The 16517-nt window shown below is 47.6% G+C and overlaps 1 protein-coding gene across 2 annotated transcripts in view; it reads left to right on the forward strand.

Moving 5' to 3' along the window:
• Positions 1–10746, forward strand: part of LOC103638912 (uncharacterized) — an 86844-nt gene extending 76098 nt beyond the window's left edge. For both annotated transcript variants that reach the window (XM_008661701.3, XM_008661702.3), the window contains exons 56-63: positions 4139–4360; positions 4434–4793; positions 8541–8699; positions 8775–9050; positions 9141–9341; positions 9424–9476; positions 9684–9792; positions 9969–10746. In XM_008661701.3, coding sequence (XP_008659923.1) covers positions 4139–4360; positions 4434–4793; positions 8541–8699; positions 8775–9050; positions 9141–9341; positions 9424–9476; positions 9684–9792; positions 9969–10322 — 1734 coding nt within the window. In that variant the 3' untranslated portion in view covers positions 10323–10746. The remainder of the gene's footprint in view (positions 1–4138; positions 4361–4433; positions 4794–8540; positions 8700–8774; positions 9051–9140; positions 9342–9423; positions 9477–9683; positions 9793–9968) is intronic.
• Positions 10747–16517: the final 5771 nt, after the last annotated feature.

A 16517-nucleotide genomic window follows, 5' to 3' on the forward strand; every position in this document is an offset into this window, starting at 1 on the left:
CCCCTCCACAGAAAGCCTTTTCAGAGTTTATCAATTTCCTTGATGGCCTACGGAGGCAAATCAATAGCCATTGCAGTATAGGTTATTTTTGTAGTCATAACAAACTGAACATATATTTCCTTGCCAGTCCGGTTCATCATAGCTTTCCAACCCAGGAGCATGGATGCCACTTTATTGATCAACACACGGATCTGGGATCGAGGCAACTTATATAAAGATAGGGGGAGGCCTAGATAAGTGCAAAGGAAGGTAGAGAACTTACAAGGCAGCATACTTTTAGCCAGAGCGAGTACAGCGGCCCTAAGCTGCCACATCGTGCGAGATGGGTCCTAGTAAGCAGATCCTTCAAAGATAAACCAAAAGGGGCAAACTCAATGGAACAAGAATTGTCGGTGGTGAACCGATGAACAGAAAGATGATTCTTAATGATATGAGGAGCAACAAGAACGTCTAGGTGAGGAGACTGGGAGGGTGGAACTAGGGCTGGTCAAAAAAACCGTAACCCAATACCTGAACCCGAAATACCCGAAACCCGAATTTATTTTGGGTAATTCGGTATCACAATCGGGTACCCGAATTACCCGAACTTTCATGTGTCATGTACTCATGTCATGCTTAATTATTAATTTGTGCATCTATAATTATGTGTAAGTGTGCATAACTGGAGATTGTAGATTGCTTGTGTTTTATATGTCCATGTATATCATTATTCAAACTGTATTTTATACTAATTTAATAGGGTGTATGTGTTTTTATGAAGCCGACACAACAATTCGGGTAGTTCGGGAATACCCGAACCCGAAATTCCGGGTACCCGAATTTTCGGGTATTGTAAAACCCGTTGTAATTTCGGTTATCGATTCTCAAAACCCGAAATTTTAAATACCCGAATTACCCGACCCGAAATTTTCGGGTAACCCGAACGCCCACCCCTAGGTGGAACTATTCCCCACAATGATAGAAGAAGGATGAGAGGGATGAAGAGGATGAGAGTGAGATAACATGCTGACAACAGTAATGTGGTAGGAAGCGCCGGAGTCAACCACCCAATCTAGAGAGGTGGGGCAAAGTCAGCACCATGGTACCAAACGAGGCCGCGAGGGAAGCCTGATCCCAGCGTCTAGCCAACGGGGACCAAGGTGTCGAGACAGGGGTCTCTAGGAGCGGGAGGAGAGGCGGAGCCGGCGATGAGTAGGGTAGAGGAGCCGCTGAAGGTGGAGGGACTTCGTAGGAGGGCGTCGTCAGGAGAGCCAGTTGTGGGGGACATGGCGAAGAAGCACCCCTGGTCGAGCCCAGCCACATGGAGATGGTCCCGATCCAGGGGTTGTAGAATGACGGCCATGTCGGCCTGCCGCTGCGGCCGGTGGGCCACCACGAGAAGAGTGGCCGCCCTGGCAGGGTCGGCGACCGCCGTCGGAGCTAGAAGTCTGATGAGGAGCTTTGGGAGAAGGAGGCGCACATGCCCCCCACCCCCCGTCGTTAGAGTGCGAGGGGGCTGGCCACGGAGGACGCGTCGTAGTGCCATGGTAGGCGTGTGGGACTCGTTGTCTATGGTGAGATCCTTCAGGAGTAGCTCATTACGAACGTCGTGGAAGGAGGGGAACGACACGGTCTGCTTGATGAGGGCCTTCATGTGGTCATAGCGTTGACTAAGACCACATAGAAATTTGAGGACGAGGGTGCGCTTGGGGATGTGCTCGCTTTGGTCATGGAGGGAGTCCGCCATGCCCTTCATCCGACCGTAATACTCACTGACGGAGAGGTCCCCCTGGGAGAACAGGTGGAAAGCGACATCGAGGAGCGCGGGCTTCCATGTTGCGAAGGAACTGGAACTCAAGGGCAACCGGTGTAAGCAACGAGACTCTTACTCTCACCGAGAGGATGACACTATGAGTTGGGGCAATTTTTTGTTTATTTTCTCAAACACTACACGATTCCATACCCATCTAAGGGTTTGGGTACATACTTATAGCCCAAGGGGCTGCCAAAGTGCTGAGCATATGCTCCTGAGATGCTGTCCTACACTAGATGCTGTCCTACACCTTTACAAAAGTAGATGCTAACTGTTGTCCACACTACACTACAACAAAGACCAAAGGACTGTTGTCCTCCACCTCTAAAGCAGGTGCTAACTGCTGTTGTCCATACTGCAAAAAAGACCAAGGACTGTTGTCCTCCTACACCTCTAAAGTTGATGCTAATTGTTGTTGTCCATACTGCAGCAAAGACGAAGGACGGCTGTCCAGTAGCAAAGACCAAGGACTGATGTCGTCCTACACATCTAAAGCAGATGCTTAGACCAAAGGGTTGTTGTCCTGTAGCAAAGACCAAATGACTTTTGTTGTCCTTTCCACAGACCACGAGACTTATTTCCAACAAGCGGTGCCCCCCGCTCTCGGACGATGTCCTGAAGCTCGACTGTGAGCGTACCAAGGATCCACGATAGGATCACGATGTCCATCTGGTGCCAGGACGGAGGCAGCTTGGAGGCGGCATCGACGCGGACGTGGTCGCCAAGGGCATAGCGCTGGAGTGAGTAGCACCTAGTCGCGCCAGCTCGCGTAGTGGGTGGATGTCGGGTCGAGAATGACAGAGACAAGTGATCGGATGTTCTAGACATCGGTCGCCTGAGCGTGGAGGGTGGTGATGACGGCGTCGAACCCGGAGGGAGAGGGCAGCACTGGGGCCACCGGAGAGGGCTTGACGACGGAGGAGCCGAGTAGACGTTCGGTATCATCCATCTAAGAGACTCGAGCATTCGTTGTGGTGCGCTCGTGCTCCGAGGCCTCGACGGAGGTCACGAGTGGTGGTGGATGAGTTGAGACCGGTAGAGGAGCAGGTCGGACCGACATAGGCGACGAGAGTGTCGGCACGCCAGTGGACGCGGCGAGGGCGAGCGTGACGGGGGAGGATAAAAACGGCACGGGATCATCGAGACCGAACGGGGCACGCGGGGTCGGGGTGAGTGAGATGACGGGTGGGAAAGTCGAGGTGTCCACCAGGTGTTGGCGCCGATCAGTAGGACGGAGGAGACGGAAGGGCGTACTGCGGCGGAGAGAAGGGCACCAGTGCCCGTGCAGGGGCTGGGTGGACAAGCGCGCCAGTGAGCGGCCGTGCTGGGTGCTAGGGAGGGCGTGGTCACGGCGTCGCCCGCGAGGCGGTTCTACATGCCCGGAAGGAGCTCGTTGGCAGGGTTGGGTGCAATGGTGTTCGCGGTCAGCGGTTGGGAGCGGGCGCCGACAGCCTAGCAGTGGTCGTCCGCCATGGAGGTGGGAGGGGAAGGGGTAGGGGAGATGCCGAAGGTGGTGGAGGGGGGGTGGTGGGCCAACGGCCTGAGGTGGGGGTGGAGCTTGTGTTGGCAGGGAAAGGGGGAGAAAGAGATGGCGGTTGTAGGAGGGTGAAGAGACCTAGCTTGGTACCATAATAGATTGATTGAAACCCTAACCCTAATGAGGGTTGGGAGTATAATAATATAGCTGAGTAACTGGGCCAAGGCCCATTACAAGAGAGAGATTAAACAGTTATGCTAACAAAAAAACTCGACCGGGGAGGGAATGACCATAATATTAAGAAGAGACCGAAACATTGGTCCTGGCCGAGAAAACCCTCGAATCCTAGCCCCTCGTCACTAACGGGTCAGCGTGAACCATCCACTCTACAATGGCCCAACTGGAGGGTGGCGCATAGGACATCGTAACCCGAGAGCGGATGAGGCACAACGAGGTGATTTTTTTAACCAAGCCCGGAAATTCGCTCCCGAGGGGAATCGAACTCGGGACTTGGAGGTGCTACTCGGAAAACTTAACCACTAGGCTAGAGGCACTTTCGCACAGTTACGCTAACAGGCTATGTTAGTTTTTATTGGACCTAAATAAGTCACACTGGTGCTAATAATAGAGGCAAAATTGACTTTTTTTGTAGCGTCAATGCTACATTGGTTGCAGTGCTTAATGATAGTTGCTAAATGGCAATAAGTTGATTCTTTCCTTGCCTGTCTTCCTAAATTTTGAATTCTCAAAAGTTACCATCATTTATTTCATATTGCAATAAGAACTCTTGGGTAGCCCTATTCCTGAATTTTTAATAGGAGATTTATACTACCATGAACTGTAGTTTCATGCCTTGATGTTTTCCTTAGGTGCATCTGAGGAAGGTCATGCACAGAAGCCGGTTTATGCGGAAGAGCTCCATCATCCCTGCTATCACGAACCGAATCAAGAGAGATCTGATTCACAATCCGCTACATCTAATCTTTTCTGTGGATTTTCTTGGAGTAACAAAATCAACTTTATCATCACTTAGTAAAGGATTTGCAGAGCTCTCTACTGATGGGCAATTTCTTCAGCTGAGATCAAAGCAGGTGCAATAGCTTGTGGTTTTTTTTGTCCTTGTTTATGTCACTTTTTTAAACATTTACGCTTCATGTGATTCAGGTTTGGTCAAGGAGAATCACTGGTGTTGGTGATGGGCTAGTTCAAGGGACTGAAGCATTTGCTCAGGGTTTGGCTTTCGGGGTTTCTGGTGTTTTAAGAAAGCCAGTTGAGAGTGCCAGACAGTATGGTGTTATAGGTATTGCACCTGGCATTGGCCGTGCTTTTGTGGGTTTCATTGTCCAACCTTTAAGTGGGGCTCTGGATTTTTTTTCACTGACGGTTGATGGAATCAGTGCTAGTTTTATGAGATGTGTTAACATTTTAAGTAACAAATCTGTTCCGCAGAGGATAAGAGATCCTCGTGCTATACATCGTGATGGTATAGTAAGAGACTATGACAAATTTGAAGCTGCTGGCCAGGTACATGTACATGCCTTGTTTTCATATTGTTTGTTTCTTTTCCTTTTTCCTTTTTGCTTCATGGTTCCTGGAAGTCAGGTCTCCAGTCTAACCTTGATTAAGAAATTCAAGAATCTAGTAAAATATTGTGAGAACAGTAAGGGCATATCGGTTTTTAAGAAATTGGTTTATAGAAACTGGGATGCATCCAAATATGCCAGTTTATGCTTCAGTTTCTAGAAACTGAATTCCCAGTTTCTAAGAAACAAATGAGGTGGCCTTCCCTAGCTAAAACCAGTTTTGCCCTAATTGGGCTGAGAATAGAAACCTAACCCTAATTGGGCAGGGGATATATTAATATATATCCAGGTACCTGGGCCAAGGCCCATTATAGTGATAGAATACACAATACGCTAACACCCCCACAGTCCCAAGCAGGTCGATGGGTCGAAGAAAATCGGTCGACGCCGCTAGGCATGGCAGGGGTTGCGGTTCATAGCGACCGGATGGTGCACCAGCGACTCGACACGGGAGCGGGCCTAGGCTCTGGGTGGCTTGTCAGTAGAGCGGACTGGTGGACTAGGCCGCACACGTCGTTTGTAGACGCAGGCAGGATCAGCGAAATGAGTCGTAGGCACCGAGAAGTAAGGGGCCACGTGTGGCACGACCGATGGTGACCGTGTCGCGTGTACGGGACACGGCACCTAGGCCGCGCATGGCACGATTGGAGATGATGGGGCCATGTGTGGCGCGGTCGATGGTGATGGTGCCCCGTAGGTCGCTGTCGGAGGCAGAGGCATCGCACATGGCGCAGTCGGAGGTGACAGGGTCGCACATGGCATGAGTGGTGTCGACGGGACCGTGGGTAAAGAAAGAGCAGGGACGGCGATAGAGTCGTTATCCTGGATGTCGAGGTCGGGAGGTGGGGAAGAGCCAGCGAGGGGAAAGACGTACTCGTCAAAGACCACGTGACAGGAGCTAATGACGTGGTTGGTGAGAAGATCAATGCACTGATATCCCTTGTGATCAGAGGAGTACCGATAAAAAGACTACGAGTGGATCTTGGTGCAAGTTCGACTGATGCGTCACAGGCAGCAGCCTCACCTGCACCACTCGTGGCTCTCACGCCCCTCCATGTGTACACATCGGCGCCACGCCTTGGCTGCCCGACTCCTGCACTATGCCTTCCCCAAGGGCGCCGTATCGATCCCACCAGTCGTCAATGGCCATGGGATGACCACGCGGGCCAAGTCTGACTTCCATTTCCTGTCCGTCTACCAGGCCACTACATTGTCTCTAGTTCCTCGGACTTTTCGTAGCGTTCTCACCGATCCAAATTGGCGAGCGGCTATGGATGCCGAACACTCAGCACCCATGGAGAACAACACTTGGGATCTCGTTCTGTGGCACCCTCGTGCCCACGTCGTCTCTGGTAAGTGGATCTTCAAACACAAACTCCATGTTGATGGGACTCTCGAGCGCTACAAGGCTCAGTGGGTTCTTCGCGGCTTCACTCAGCGTCTCGGCATCGACTTTGATGTGACATTCAGCTCGGTCGTGAAGCCTGCCACTGTTCGCATAGTGCTCTCCCTCGCCTTGTCCCATGGATGGGTAGTCCACCAGCTATACTTGAAGAATGTCTTTCTTTACAGAACCCTATCAGAGATGGTCTACGCTCCACAGCCCACCGGGTTCGAGGATCCCCTGCGCCTCGACTTCGTGTGTCGCCTCAACATGTCTTTGTACGGTCTCAAGCAGGGCCCCCGAGCTTGGTACAACTCCTACCTGGTGACTCTTGGATGATATTGTCCTCACATCATCCTCTACGACGATTCTTTGGCGCACCATTGCTGCTCTTCAGTTCTCGATGAACCTTGGCGATTTACATCACTTCTTGGGGATGCGTGTTCAGCGCCATGATGGCTGCTTATTTCTATCGCAGCATCAGTACATGTTGGAGATTGTCAATCGAGAGGGTATGGCCGACTGCAAGCCTTGCACCACCCCAGTCAACACCAGACTGAATGTCTCAGCTAACATTGGCAGTTTGGCACCCCTCTTGGCACACTGGATGCCTCAGAGTCTAGCAGGCACATTGCAATATCTGATCTTCACTTGACCTGACCTTGCATATGTGGTTCAGCAGATTTGTCTTCACATGCATAATCCTCGAGAAACCCATTTGGCTGCCCTGAAGCGCATTCTTCGTTACGTTCAGGGCACCTTGCATTTGGGGTTGATGATTCATCTCTATCGCTGCCAAGATGAGTTAGTGGTGTATTCTGATGCAGACTGGGCTAGATGCCCTGACACTCGCAAGTCTACCTCAGCTATACAATATTTCTTTGTGACAATCTCATCTCATGGTCGTCCATGCATCAGAACACGGTTTCCCGCTCAATTGCTGAAGTAGAGTATCGCATTGTTGCCAACGCAGTCGTCGAGGCATCCTGGCTGCGTCAACTCCTTACCGAGTTGCAATCACCTCTACGTCGCGCTACTGTGGTCTTCTGTGACAACATCAACGCGGTCTACATGTCTTCCAACCTAGTTCAGCATCAGTGTACCAAGCATATCGAGATCGATCTTCACTTCATGCGGGAACGAGTTGCTTGTGGTTATGTTCGCGTACTGCACGTGCCAACATCTTCGTGGTATGCCGACATATTCACCAATGGTCTTCCATCTTTCGCTAAGTTAAGGACCAGTCTGAATATTTATTCCACCAACGATCAGACTACTGGGGCGTGTTAGTCAGTTTTGGTAGGCTATAATAGGCCCTATGGCATTATCCCTTTCCCATGCATGCCAGCCAAGATTAGGATGATAATATCACCCGATTAGGAAGGGTGTATGAGTTGATTAGGCAAGGATCAATCTGTGATTGGGTGTTTCTATAAACCCTGTCATCCTAGCCTATACACAACTTTACAAAAAGGTTCAAATTTGCTGGGTTGGTAAAAAAACAGGTTGGTTTGAAAGAAAAAAGCAATTAGGACATACTCCCTCCGTCCAGAAACGATAGCATATTAATTTAGAGGACAAGCAAATTCACAAAGTTTGACCAACAATTAGTCAAATTATGTGAAAATTTAGGGCATAAAACTTGGATCAATAGATTTGTGTTGCAAGTGGCTCTAATATGATATTCATTCTTTAGCAATTGATTTCATACTATAAGAGAATTACGGAATGATTGCCCTTCCGGTATTATATTAAGAAGAAACTAAAACAATAGTCCCAGCCGAAAATATACCCGAACCCTGGCCTTCCATCACTAACGGGCCGGCATCAACTATACACTCTGTAACGGCCACTATTCTTAAGGCGACGCCTAGGTGTCCAGGCAGAGGTCCAACGCCCAGGCGCCTTGCTCGCCTAGGCATCTAAGCAGTGGTCCAACGACCAACGCCTTGTCTCGCCTTATCGCTTTAAAAATCATGGTAACGGACCAACCGGAGGATGGCGCACAGGACATCGTAACCTGAGAGCTGATGGGGCATAACGTGGGGATTTTTTTAACCAAGCCAAAAAATTTGCCCCCGAGGGGAATCGAACCCGGAACTTGGGAGCTGCTACTCGGAAGACTTTAAAGATTAGGCTAGAGGCCCTTTCGCGCATACTATAATAGAATTACAGGTCACTCTATTTTGTATGACTTCTTATGGTCAAATACGCCTATCATTTCTGGACGGAGTAATTGCAATGTTAGTATAGTTCTAGTCAGATTTTTGGCATGTACCCTTATTTAATTACTCTGTTCTTCAGATGGCCCTTTATCTGGCAGAAGCTAGCAGATATTTTGCATGCACGGATTTATTTCGAGAACCTTCTAAGTACGCATGGTCTGATTACTATGAAGACCATTTTATTTTACCAAGCCAGAGGATTGCTTTAGTAACTAATAAGCGGGTGATGCTGCTTCAGGTAAGGCTTACTCCTTCCTGATCGTATTACTGTTACTTCAAAAGTTTGATTAGAACTGATGTTCTTTGTTTGTAGTGCTTGGATCTAGATAAAATGGACAAGAAACCTTCTAAAATACTTTGGGATGTTCCTTGGGAAGAAGTACTTTCATTGGAGCTAGCAAAAGCTGGGTATCAGAGGCCTTCACATGTAATCATACATCTGAAGAATTTTAGGAGGTCAGAGAACTTTGTAAGGCTTATTAAGTGCAACATTGACAACGAACGGGAACCTCAGGCTCTTTCACTTTGCTGTTCAATTCGGAAAATGTGGAGATCTCACCAAGCAGCAATGAAAGTTATACCATTGAAGGTAATCTCTTGTTCTCCTGAATTGAGTTTTTTTTTTCAACCAACCCTCCTTCCTGAACTGAACTGGTGCTTCTGGACAAAACCATAATAGGTTCCATCAGGCCAGCGTCATGTGTATTTTGTGTCAGATGATGATAAAAAGGAATCCCACAGTTTATCTAGGCCTTTGCTAAGCTCGGGAGGAACCTCTACTGATGTTGAGCAACAGTTCATAAACAATACAGTTCACTTTCAGAAAATGTGGAGCAGTGAACCAGAAATTCAGAGCCGATGCAAACTAGTTGCCAAGCAGGTAAGTCAGCAGAATCTGAATGGATTAAAGAAGAAAATATTTCAGATGTGTGATGTAAAACTACCGTTGATGTTTACTTTAGATTGCGGATGACGGAAGGGTGTTCAGCATATGGAGGCCTCTCTGCCCTAATGGGTATGAATTTTGACATGATATAACCCATTAATGTACTCCCTTCGTTCCAAATTATAAATTGTTGTGGCTTTTCTGGATACATAGCTTTTATTACATATCTAGATCTGCGTAGCAAAAGCTATGTATTAAAAAAGCTAGAACAACATACATTTTGGAATAGAGGGACTAACTGCTTACATATCGAAGGTACTGAGAAAATTATTTCAGGTATGTCTCAATTGGTGATATTGCGCATGTTGGCATCCATCCACCGCATTTTGCTGCTGTATACAAGAATATCAATGGGAACTTTGCACTGCCTCTTGGCTATGACCTGGTCAGTTTTCAATGGGACTTCGTCACACATGCTTGACCAGTGTTGAGCTTACACAGAAATAATATAAGCCTTCTGTTACCTTTATCATGCATAAATGGCAGTTTTTTTAAAATTTTGGAACACCATATGGGGGAGAAAGTCCTTTTGACAGATTTGGCTCTCATGTTTGCCTGCAGGTTTGGAGAAATTGTGCTGAGGATTACAAGAGCCCTGTATCAATATGGCTTCCAAGGCCACCGGGGGGATACGTAGCTCTTGGGTGTGTTGCTGTCCCTTCATTCAAGGAGCCCACTCTTGACTGTGCTTTCTGTGTGGATGAGAGACTCGCGGAGGATGCCGCGTATGAGGAGCAAATCATATGGGCCTCATCGGATGCTTACCCATGGGGATGCTATATCTACCAAGTTCAGAGCGCCTCAATGCAGTTCATGGCACTTCGTGTCCCAAAAGAACAATCTGAGCTAAGGCCCAAGAAGATATTGGAGTCATTTCTGCAGCAAGCATCAGAGACTCAAACGTCCCGTGCATGAAGAAGCTGCACATGATGCTTGTGCGTGCAAGAGAACTCGGCTGGGACAAAGGGCAAGTCTCGTGCAAGAAAGCTCGAAGAATGCCACTTCTTTCGGATCACTCCATTTCTCCGTTGTCAAAGCATACACAGAGGACAGAGCCTTGCATGCCAACACTCGGGTTGACGGAAGTGTTGTATACTAGAATAGTAGGTTAAAGGTTGTAAATGTAAAGTTTTGTAACGTTTGATATAGTTTTTGTCCAGCTACATTTGTTAAGGCCCATGTGGACGTGGGCCATATTAGTTGTGGCTACATATTCTACTAAGAAGTTCTCAGGACTAATCATACTTTCTCTAATTTAAGGTTGTTAAGGCCCATGTGGACGTGGGCCATACTAGTTGTGGCTATATATTCTACTAAGGGCCCGTTTGGTAAAACTTCAGCTCCTGCTTCTTTAGCTTCAGATTCTGATCCTCGTGAGGAGCTGATCCTCCTGATTTTCCTAGAAAATCAGAATCATTTTTAAAACCGTTTGGCAAGTAAACTGATTCTTGTCTTCTGAGGGTTGGTGGCCTATGGCGATTGTCTGTTTTACCCTTTGCAGTTCAACTTTGTTACAAACCAATAAGTAGGATATATATACGGAAAAAAATATGAAACAATAACATATAAAATATTTTCATCATAGTAGTGCATAAAATGGTCTCAAATGTTTAATTCATAAATTGGCTCATTATGTTTTTGTCCAATGGCAATTGCGGGTAATTTCGATCAAACTTTAAGGGGAGGTCTATATTTGGTTGGTTGAGGAGCTGTTTTAAGGGAGGGTGGAGCAGGTTTTTTTAGATCCCACCTTTCTTCACAAAAACGACTCCCGATCTTTCGGCTCCACATGAGAATCAGTTTAAAAAAATACCCGTTTGGCACGGCTCCTCCAAATCTTCGCTTAGAATCAGGAGCTGGAGCTGTGCCAAACGGGCCCTAAGAAGTTCTCAGGACTAATCATACTTCCTCTAATTTAAGGTTAGTAGCATGATACCAGAATAGGTTAAAGTTAGGGCCTAATCCTTTTTTCAACCACTGTCGTGAGCTGCCGTTGTCGCAGGCTCTCCTTCCCAACCGCCGCGACCTCCTCATCTCTACCTCCATCCCAGCCTTCCTAGTTAGGGATGAAAACGAGACGGGTACCCGGAACGGGTACCGGATATGGGTACGAAAACGGGACGAAATTTCGAATATAGATACGGGTATTTTTGTTTTTCGGGATGGATACGAGTACTACCCGGATATCGAGTAGGATACGAAATCACTAATATCCGGTAAGTACCCGAAAATCCCAGGTAGGATACGGGTACCATTCGGGCGGGTACCCGGATTGGGCTAAACGCTTGCTACTTCTGCTTGATAGGCGGCCCATCTAGTAAAGGTCACTAGGTTAGGCATGGCCGGCCACACGCTCAGCAGCTCAGGCGCCCAACGGAAAGCACTCAAAGCAGGACCAGGCGCTCACCACTTTACCAGCTCGGCAGCTCGGCTAAAAGCAGACCTAGCCGCTAAGCACTCCGCGCCTCCGCCCATCCGCCGTCGCACCGCACTGCCCGTTTGCCCGCACACAGCACACTCGCCAAGTCGCGAGCCGCCAGCGCCCAGGGGTTAGCCCTCAGCCGCCGCGCTTCGCGGTCCAGTGAGCGGTGATCCGGTTCTGGTCAACCCTTTACTCTGGCCAGCGTGGCAGCGCCACCCGTCACGGCGTCACCCATCAAGACAGCGCCCACGCCGGCTAGGTCAAACAGCGATTGTGCGCCCACACCGCCCAGATCAAATAGCCACGACCACTCGGTGTCTACAGCTACATACAGGTAGTCAGGTACAGCCTCAACATCTGGATGTGTAGTTGTGTACAGCCTCGGCGTCAATTATTGCTATAGGTAGTCAGGTACAGCCTCACGACCACTTATTTAGTCATTTGTGATTTGCAGTGCTATGGTTGTGGATGTTATAGTTGATATTGAGAATGGGTCTAATGAGAATGAAGTGCAAGCCCCAATTATGGAGGATGGCAATGCTCGCATCGATGACCAAGTTGTCGGTGAACCTTCTGATGGTGCTAATGCTGTTGCTACCCCTCTTCTTGGAAAGAAGAAGAAATTGAAAGGGAAATGTACCCTTGGGAGATTTCCATAAGATTTTGGTGATTAAGTTCTCCACACAAATGCTTTGAGTAATATTTGTGCCAAAGACTTAAGAAGTGCAAATCAAGAGAAAAGGTATGTTTCTAAGACTTAGTACATTGTTTTGGAGACTAATGTATTGTGTCTAAGTGCTAGAAACAGGAAAAGACCAATTTGGAAAAGACTTGGCTGAGCAGCCAAGACTCTGCGCAGTCTGGGTGCACCGGACAGTGTCCGGTGCGCCAGGCTGGCTCTGGCGAACTGGCTGCTCTCGGGTTTCGGCGCTCTATGGACTTAAGCAAGCCCCAAGAGCATGATATGAATGCCTTAGAGACTTTCTAATTGCTAATTCTTTCAAGGTTGGGAAAGCTGATCCAACTTTATTCACTAAGACATGTGATGGTGACCTCTTTGTGTGCCAAATTTATGTCGATGACATAATATTTGGTTCTACTAACCAAAAGTCTTGTGAAGAGTTTAGCAGGGTGATGACGCAGAAATTCGAGATGTCGATGATGGGCGAGTTGAGCTACTTCCTTGGGTTCCAAGTGAAGCAACTCAAGGATGGCACCTTCATCTCCCAAACAAAGTACACGCAAGACTTGCTAAAGCGGTTTGGGATGAAGGACGCCAAGCCCGCAAAGACGCCAATGGGAACCGACGGACATGTCGACCTCAACAAAGGAGGTAAGTCCGTTGATCAAAAGGCATACCGGTCTATGATAGGGTCTTTACTTTATCTATGTGCTAGTAGACCGGATATTATGCTTAGTGTATGCATGTGTGCTAGATTTCAATCTGATCCAAGGGAGTGTCACTTAGTGGCTGTGAAGCGAATTCTTAGATATTTAGTTGCTACGCCTTGCTTCGGAATCTGGTATCCAAAGGGGTCTACCTTTGACTTGATTGGATATTCAGACTCTGACTATGCTGGATGTAAGGTCGATAGGAAGAGTACATCGGGGACGTGCCAATTCTTAGGAAGGTCCCTGGTGTCGTGGAGTTCTAAGAAACAAACTTCCGTTGCCCTATCCACTGCTGAGGCCGAGTATGTTGCCGCAGGACAGTGTTGCGCACAACTACTTTGGATGAGGCAAACCCTCAGGGACTTTGGCTACAATCTGAGCAAAGTCCCACTCCTATGTGATAATGAGAGTGCTATCTGCATGGCGGATAATCCTGTTGAACACAGCCGCACAAAGCACATAGACATCCGGCATCACTTTTTGAGAGACCACCAGCAAAAGGGAGATATCGAAGTGTTTTATGTTAGCACCGAGAACCAGCTAGCCGATATCTTTACTAAGCCTCTAGATGAGTCGACCTTTTGCAGGCTGCGTAGTGAGCTAAATGTCTTAGATTCGTGGAACTTGGATTGATTTATAGCATACATGCATGTGTTTATGCCCTTGATCATGTTCCTTTATGCATATTGTTGTTTATTTATGGTGTACAAGTTGTACAAACACTCTTCGGACCTCAAAAGTCCATGTGTGAATGATGCACATATTTAGGGGGAGATGTGCTACAACTTGACCCTTTGAGACTAACCATGTGCTTGAGTTTTCTTAATTTAGTCTCAAAGGAGGTTTGAAAGGGAAAAGGTGGACTTGGACCATGCAAGACTTCCACTGCACTCCGATGAGAGGGTAACTTATTCCAAGTTCATCTCCATGCTCTTATTGCCTTTTTATTCTTAATTGAAGATTTTGGTGAGGCAATGGGGTTCAAGGGCCAAGATTGATCCTGTTTTGGTGCTTGATGCCAAAGGGGGAGAAAATAAGGGCCAAAGCAATAAATGGATCAGCTACCACTTGAGAATTTTGAAAATAGTAGAATAGAGCTTTTGGTTTGTCAAAAATCTCTTATTGTCTCTTTTGTCAAAAGTTGGCCTCTTGTGGGGAGAATGGTTGATTATGGGAAAAAGGGGAAGTTTTTGAAATCTTTGATCATTTTATCTTGGAACAACTCTCTTTATGTCTCAACAAGTGTGTTTGACTTAGAGATAGGAATTTGAGTTTGATTTTCAAAAACAAACCAAGTGGTGGTAAAGAATGATCCATATATGCCAAATTTGAATCAAAACAAATTTGTGTTCTCATTTGAATTGATGATGCACTTCTTTTAGTTGCTTTTTGTTGTGTTGGCATTAATCACCAAAAAGGGGAGATTTAAAGGGAAATGTACCCTTGGGACATTTCCATAAGATTTTGGTGATTAAGTGCTCCACACAAATGCTTTGAGTAACATTTGTGCCAAAGACTTAAGAAGTGCAAATCAAGAGAAAAGGTATGTTTCTAAGACTTAGTACATTGTTTTGGAGACTAATGTATTGTGTCTAAGTGCTAGAAACAGGAAAATACCAATTTGGAAAAGACTTGGCTGAGCAGCCAAGACTCTGCGCAGTCTGGGTGCACCGGACTGTCCGGTGGTGCACCGGACAGTGTCCGGTGCGCCAGGCTGGCTCTAGCGAACTGGTTGCTCTCGGGTTTCGTCGGCGGCGTACGACTATAAATCACCGGACTGTCCGGTGGTGCACCGGACTGTCCGGTGAGCCAACGGTCGGCCGCGCAATCTGCGCGAGACACGTGGCCGAGCCAACGGTCAGAAGGGGGCACCGGACTGTCCAGTGTGCACCGGACAGTGTCCGGTGCGCCAACGGCTCCGAGTCTTCAACGGTCGGCTGCGCCAGAATAGGAAAGAGATCCACACTGGACAGTGTCCGGTGGTGCACCGGACTGTCCGGTGCGCCAGGTGACAGAAGGCAAGAATTGCCTTCCTGGAATGCTCTCAACGGCTCCTAGCTGCCTTGGGGCTATAAAAGGGACCCCTAGGCGCATGGAGGAGTACACCAAGCATTCTCTAAGCATTCCTAAGCACCAAGACTCCAATTCCGCGCATTCGATTCTTGATGATAGCAACTAGAGCTCCATTTGAGTAGAGAACTCCTCGGGTTGTGTTGTGAGCTCAAGTGTGACTTGTGTGCGTGTTTGTGCTCTGATTTTGTGTCTTGTGTGCGTTGCTCATCCCAGCCTTACTTCCGTGCTTCTTTGTGAACATCAAATTGTAAGGGCGAGAGGCTCCAAGTTGTGGAGATTCCTCGCAAGCGGGATATAGTAAACAAAGCAAAACACTGTGGTATTCAAGTGTGTCTTTGGACCGCTTGAGAGGGGTTGAGTGCAACCCTCGTTCGTTGGGACGCCACAACATGGAGTAGGCAAGTGTTGGACTTGGTCGAACCACGGGATAAACCACTGTGCCTATCTATGTTGATCTTCTTGTGGTTATTGTGTTTTGCAAGAACTCCTCTCTAGCCACTTGGCTTTACTGTGCTAACTCCTAATCAAGCTTTGTGGAGTAAGTTTCAAGTTTTTACAGGATCACCTATTCACCCCCTCCTAGGTGCTCTCAATTGGTATCAGAGCCGTTCTCTTCAAGAAAGGGACTAATCGCCCGAAGAGATGGATCCTAAGGGAAAGGGGATGGTGGTCAACGACAAGGAGACCATTTTCAACGAGCCGAGGGACGACAAAGCTACTGACTCTGGCTCGAGTCAAAAGAAGAAGGAAGGGAAGAAGAAGAGGCGCATCAAGAAGATCGTCTACTACGACGACAGCGACGAGTCCTCTTCTTCCCAAAAGAACAACGACGACAACGACCACGAGAAAAAGAAGACGGTTAACTCTAATTTTTCTTTTGATTATTCTCGTATTCCTCAAAGTACCAATGCTCATTTACTCTCTATTCCACTTGGTAAACCTCCTCACTTTGATGGAGAGGACTATGGATTTTGGAGTCACAAAATGTGTAGTCACTTGTTCTCTCTCCATCCAAGCATATGGGAGATAGTAGAGAGTGGAATGCAATTTGATAGTACTGATAGTCCCATATTTATCAATGAGCAAATTCACAAAAATACACAAGCTACTACTGTTCTTCTAGCATCATTGTGCAGGGATGAATACCATAAGGTGAGCGGCTTGGATAACGCCAAGCAGATCTAGGACACCCTCAAGATATCGCATGAGGGGAACGACATCAC

The sequence above is a fragment of the Zea mays genome, chromosome 9 (genome assembly GCF_902167145.1).
Source record: "Zea mays cultivar B73 chromosome 9, Zm-B73-REFERENCE-NAM-5.0, whole genome shotgun sequence".
In the NCBI taxonomy this organism is placed as follows: Eukaryota; Viridiplantae; Streptophyta; class Magnoliopsida; order Poales; family Poaceae; genus Zea; species Zea mays.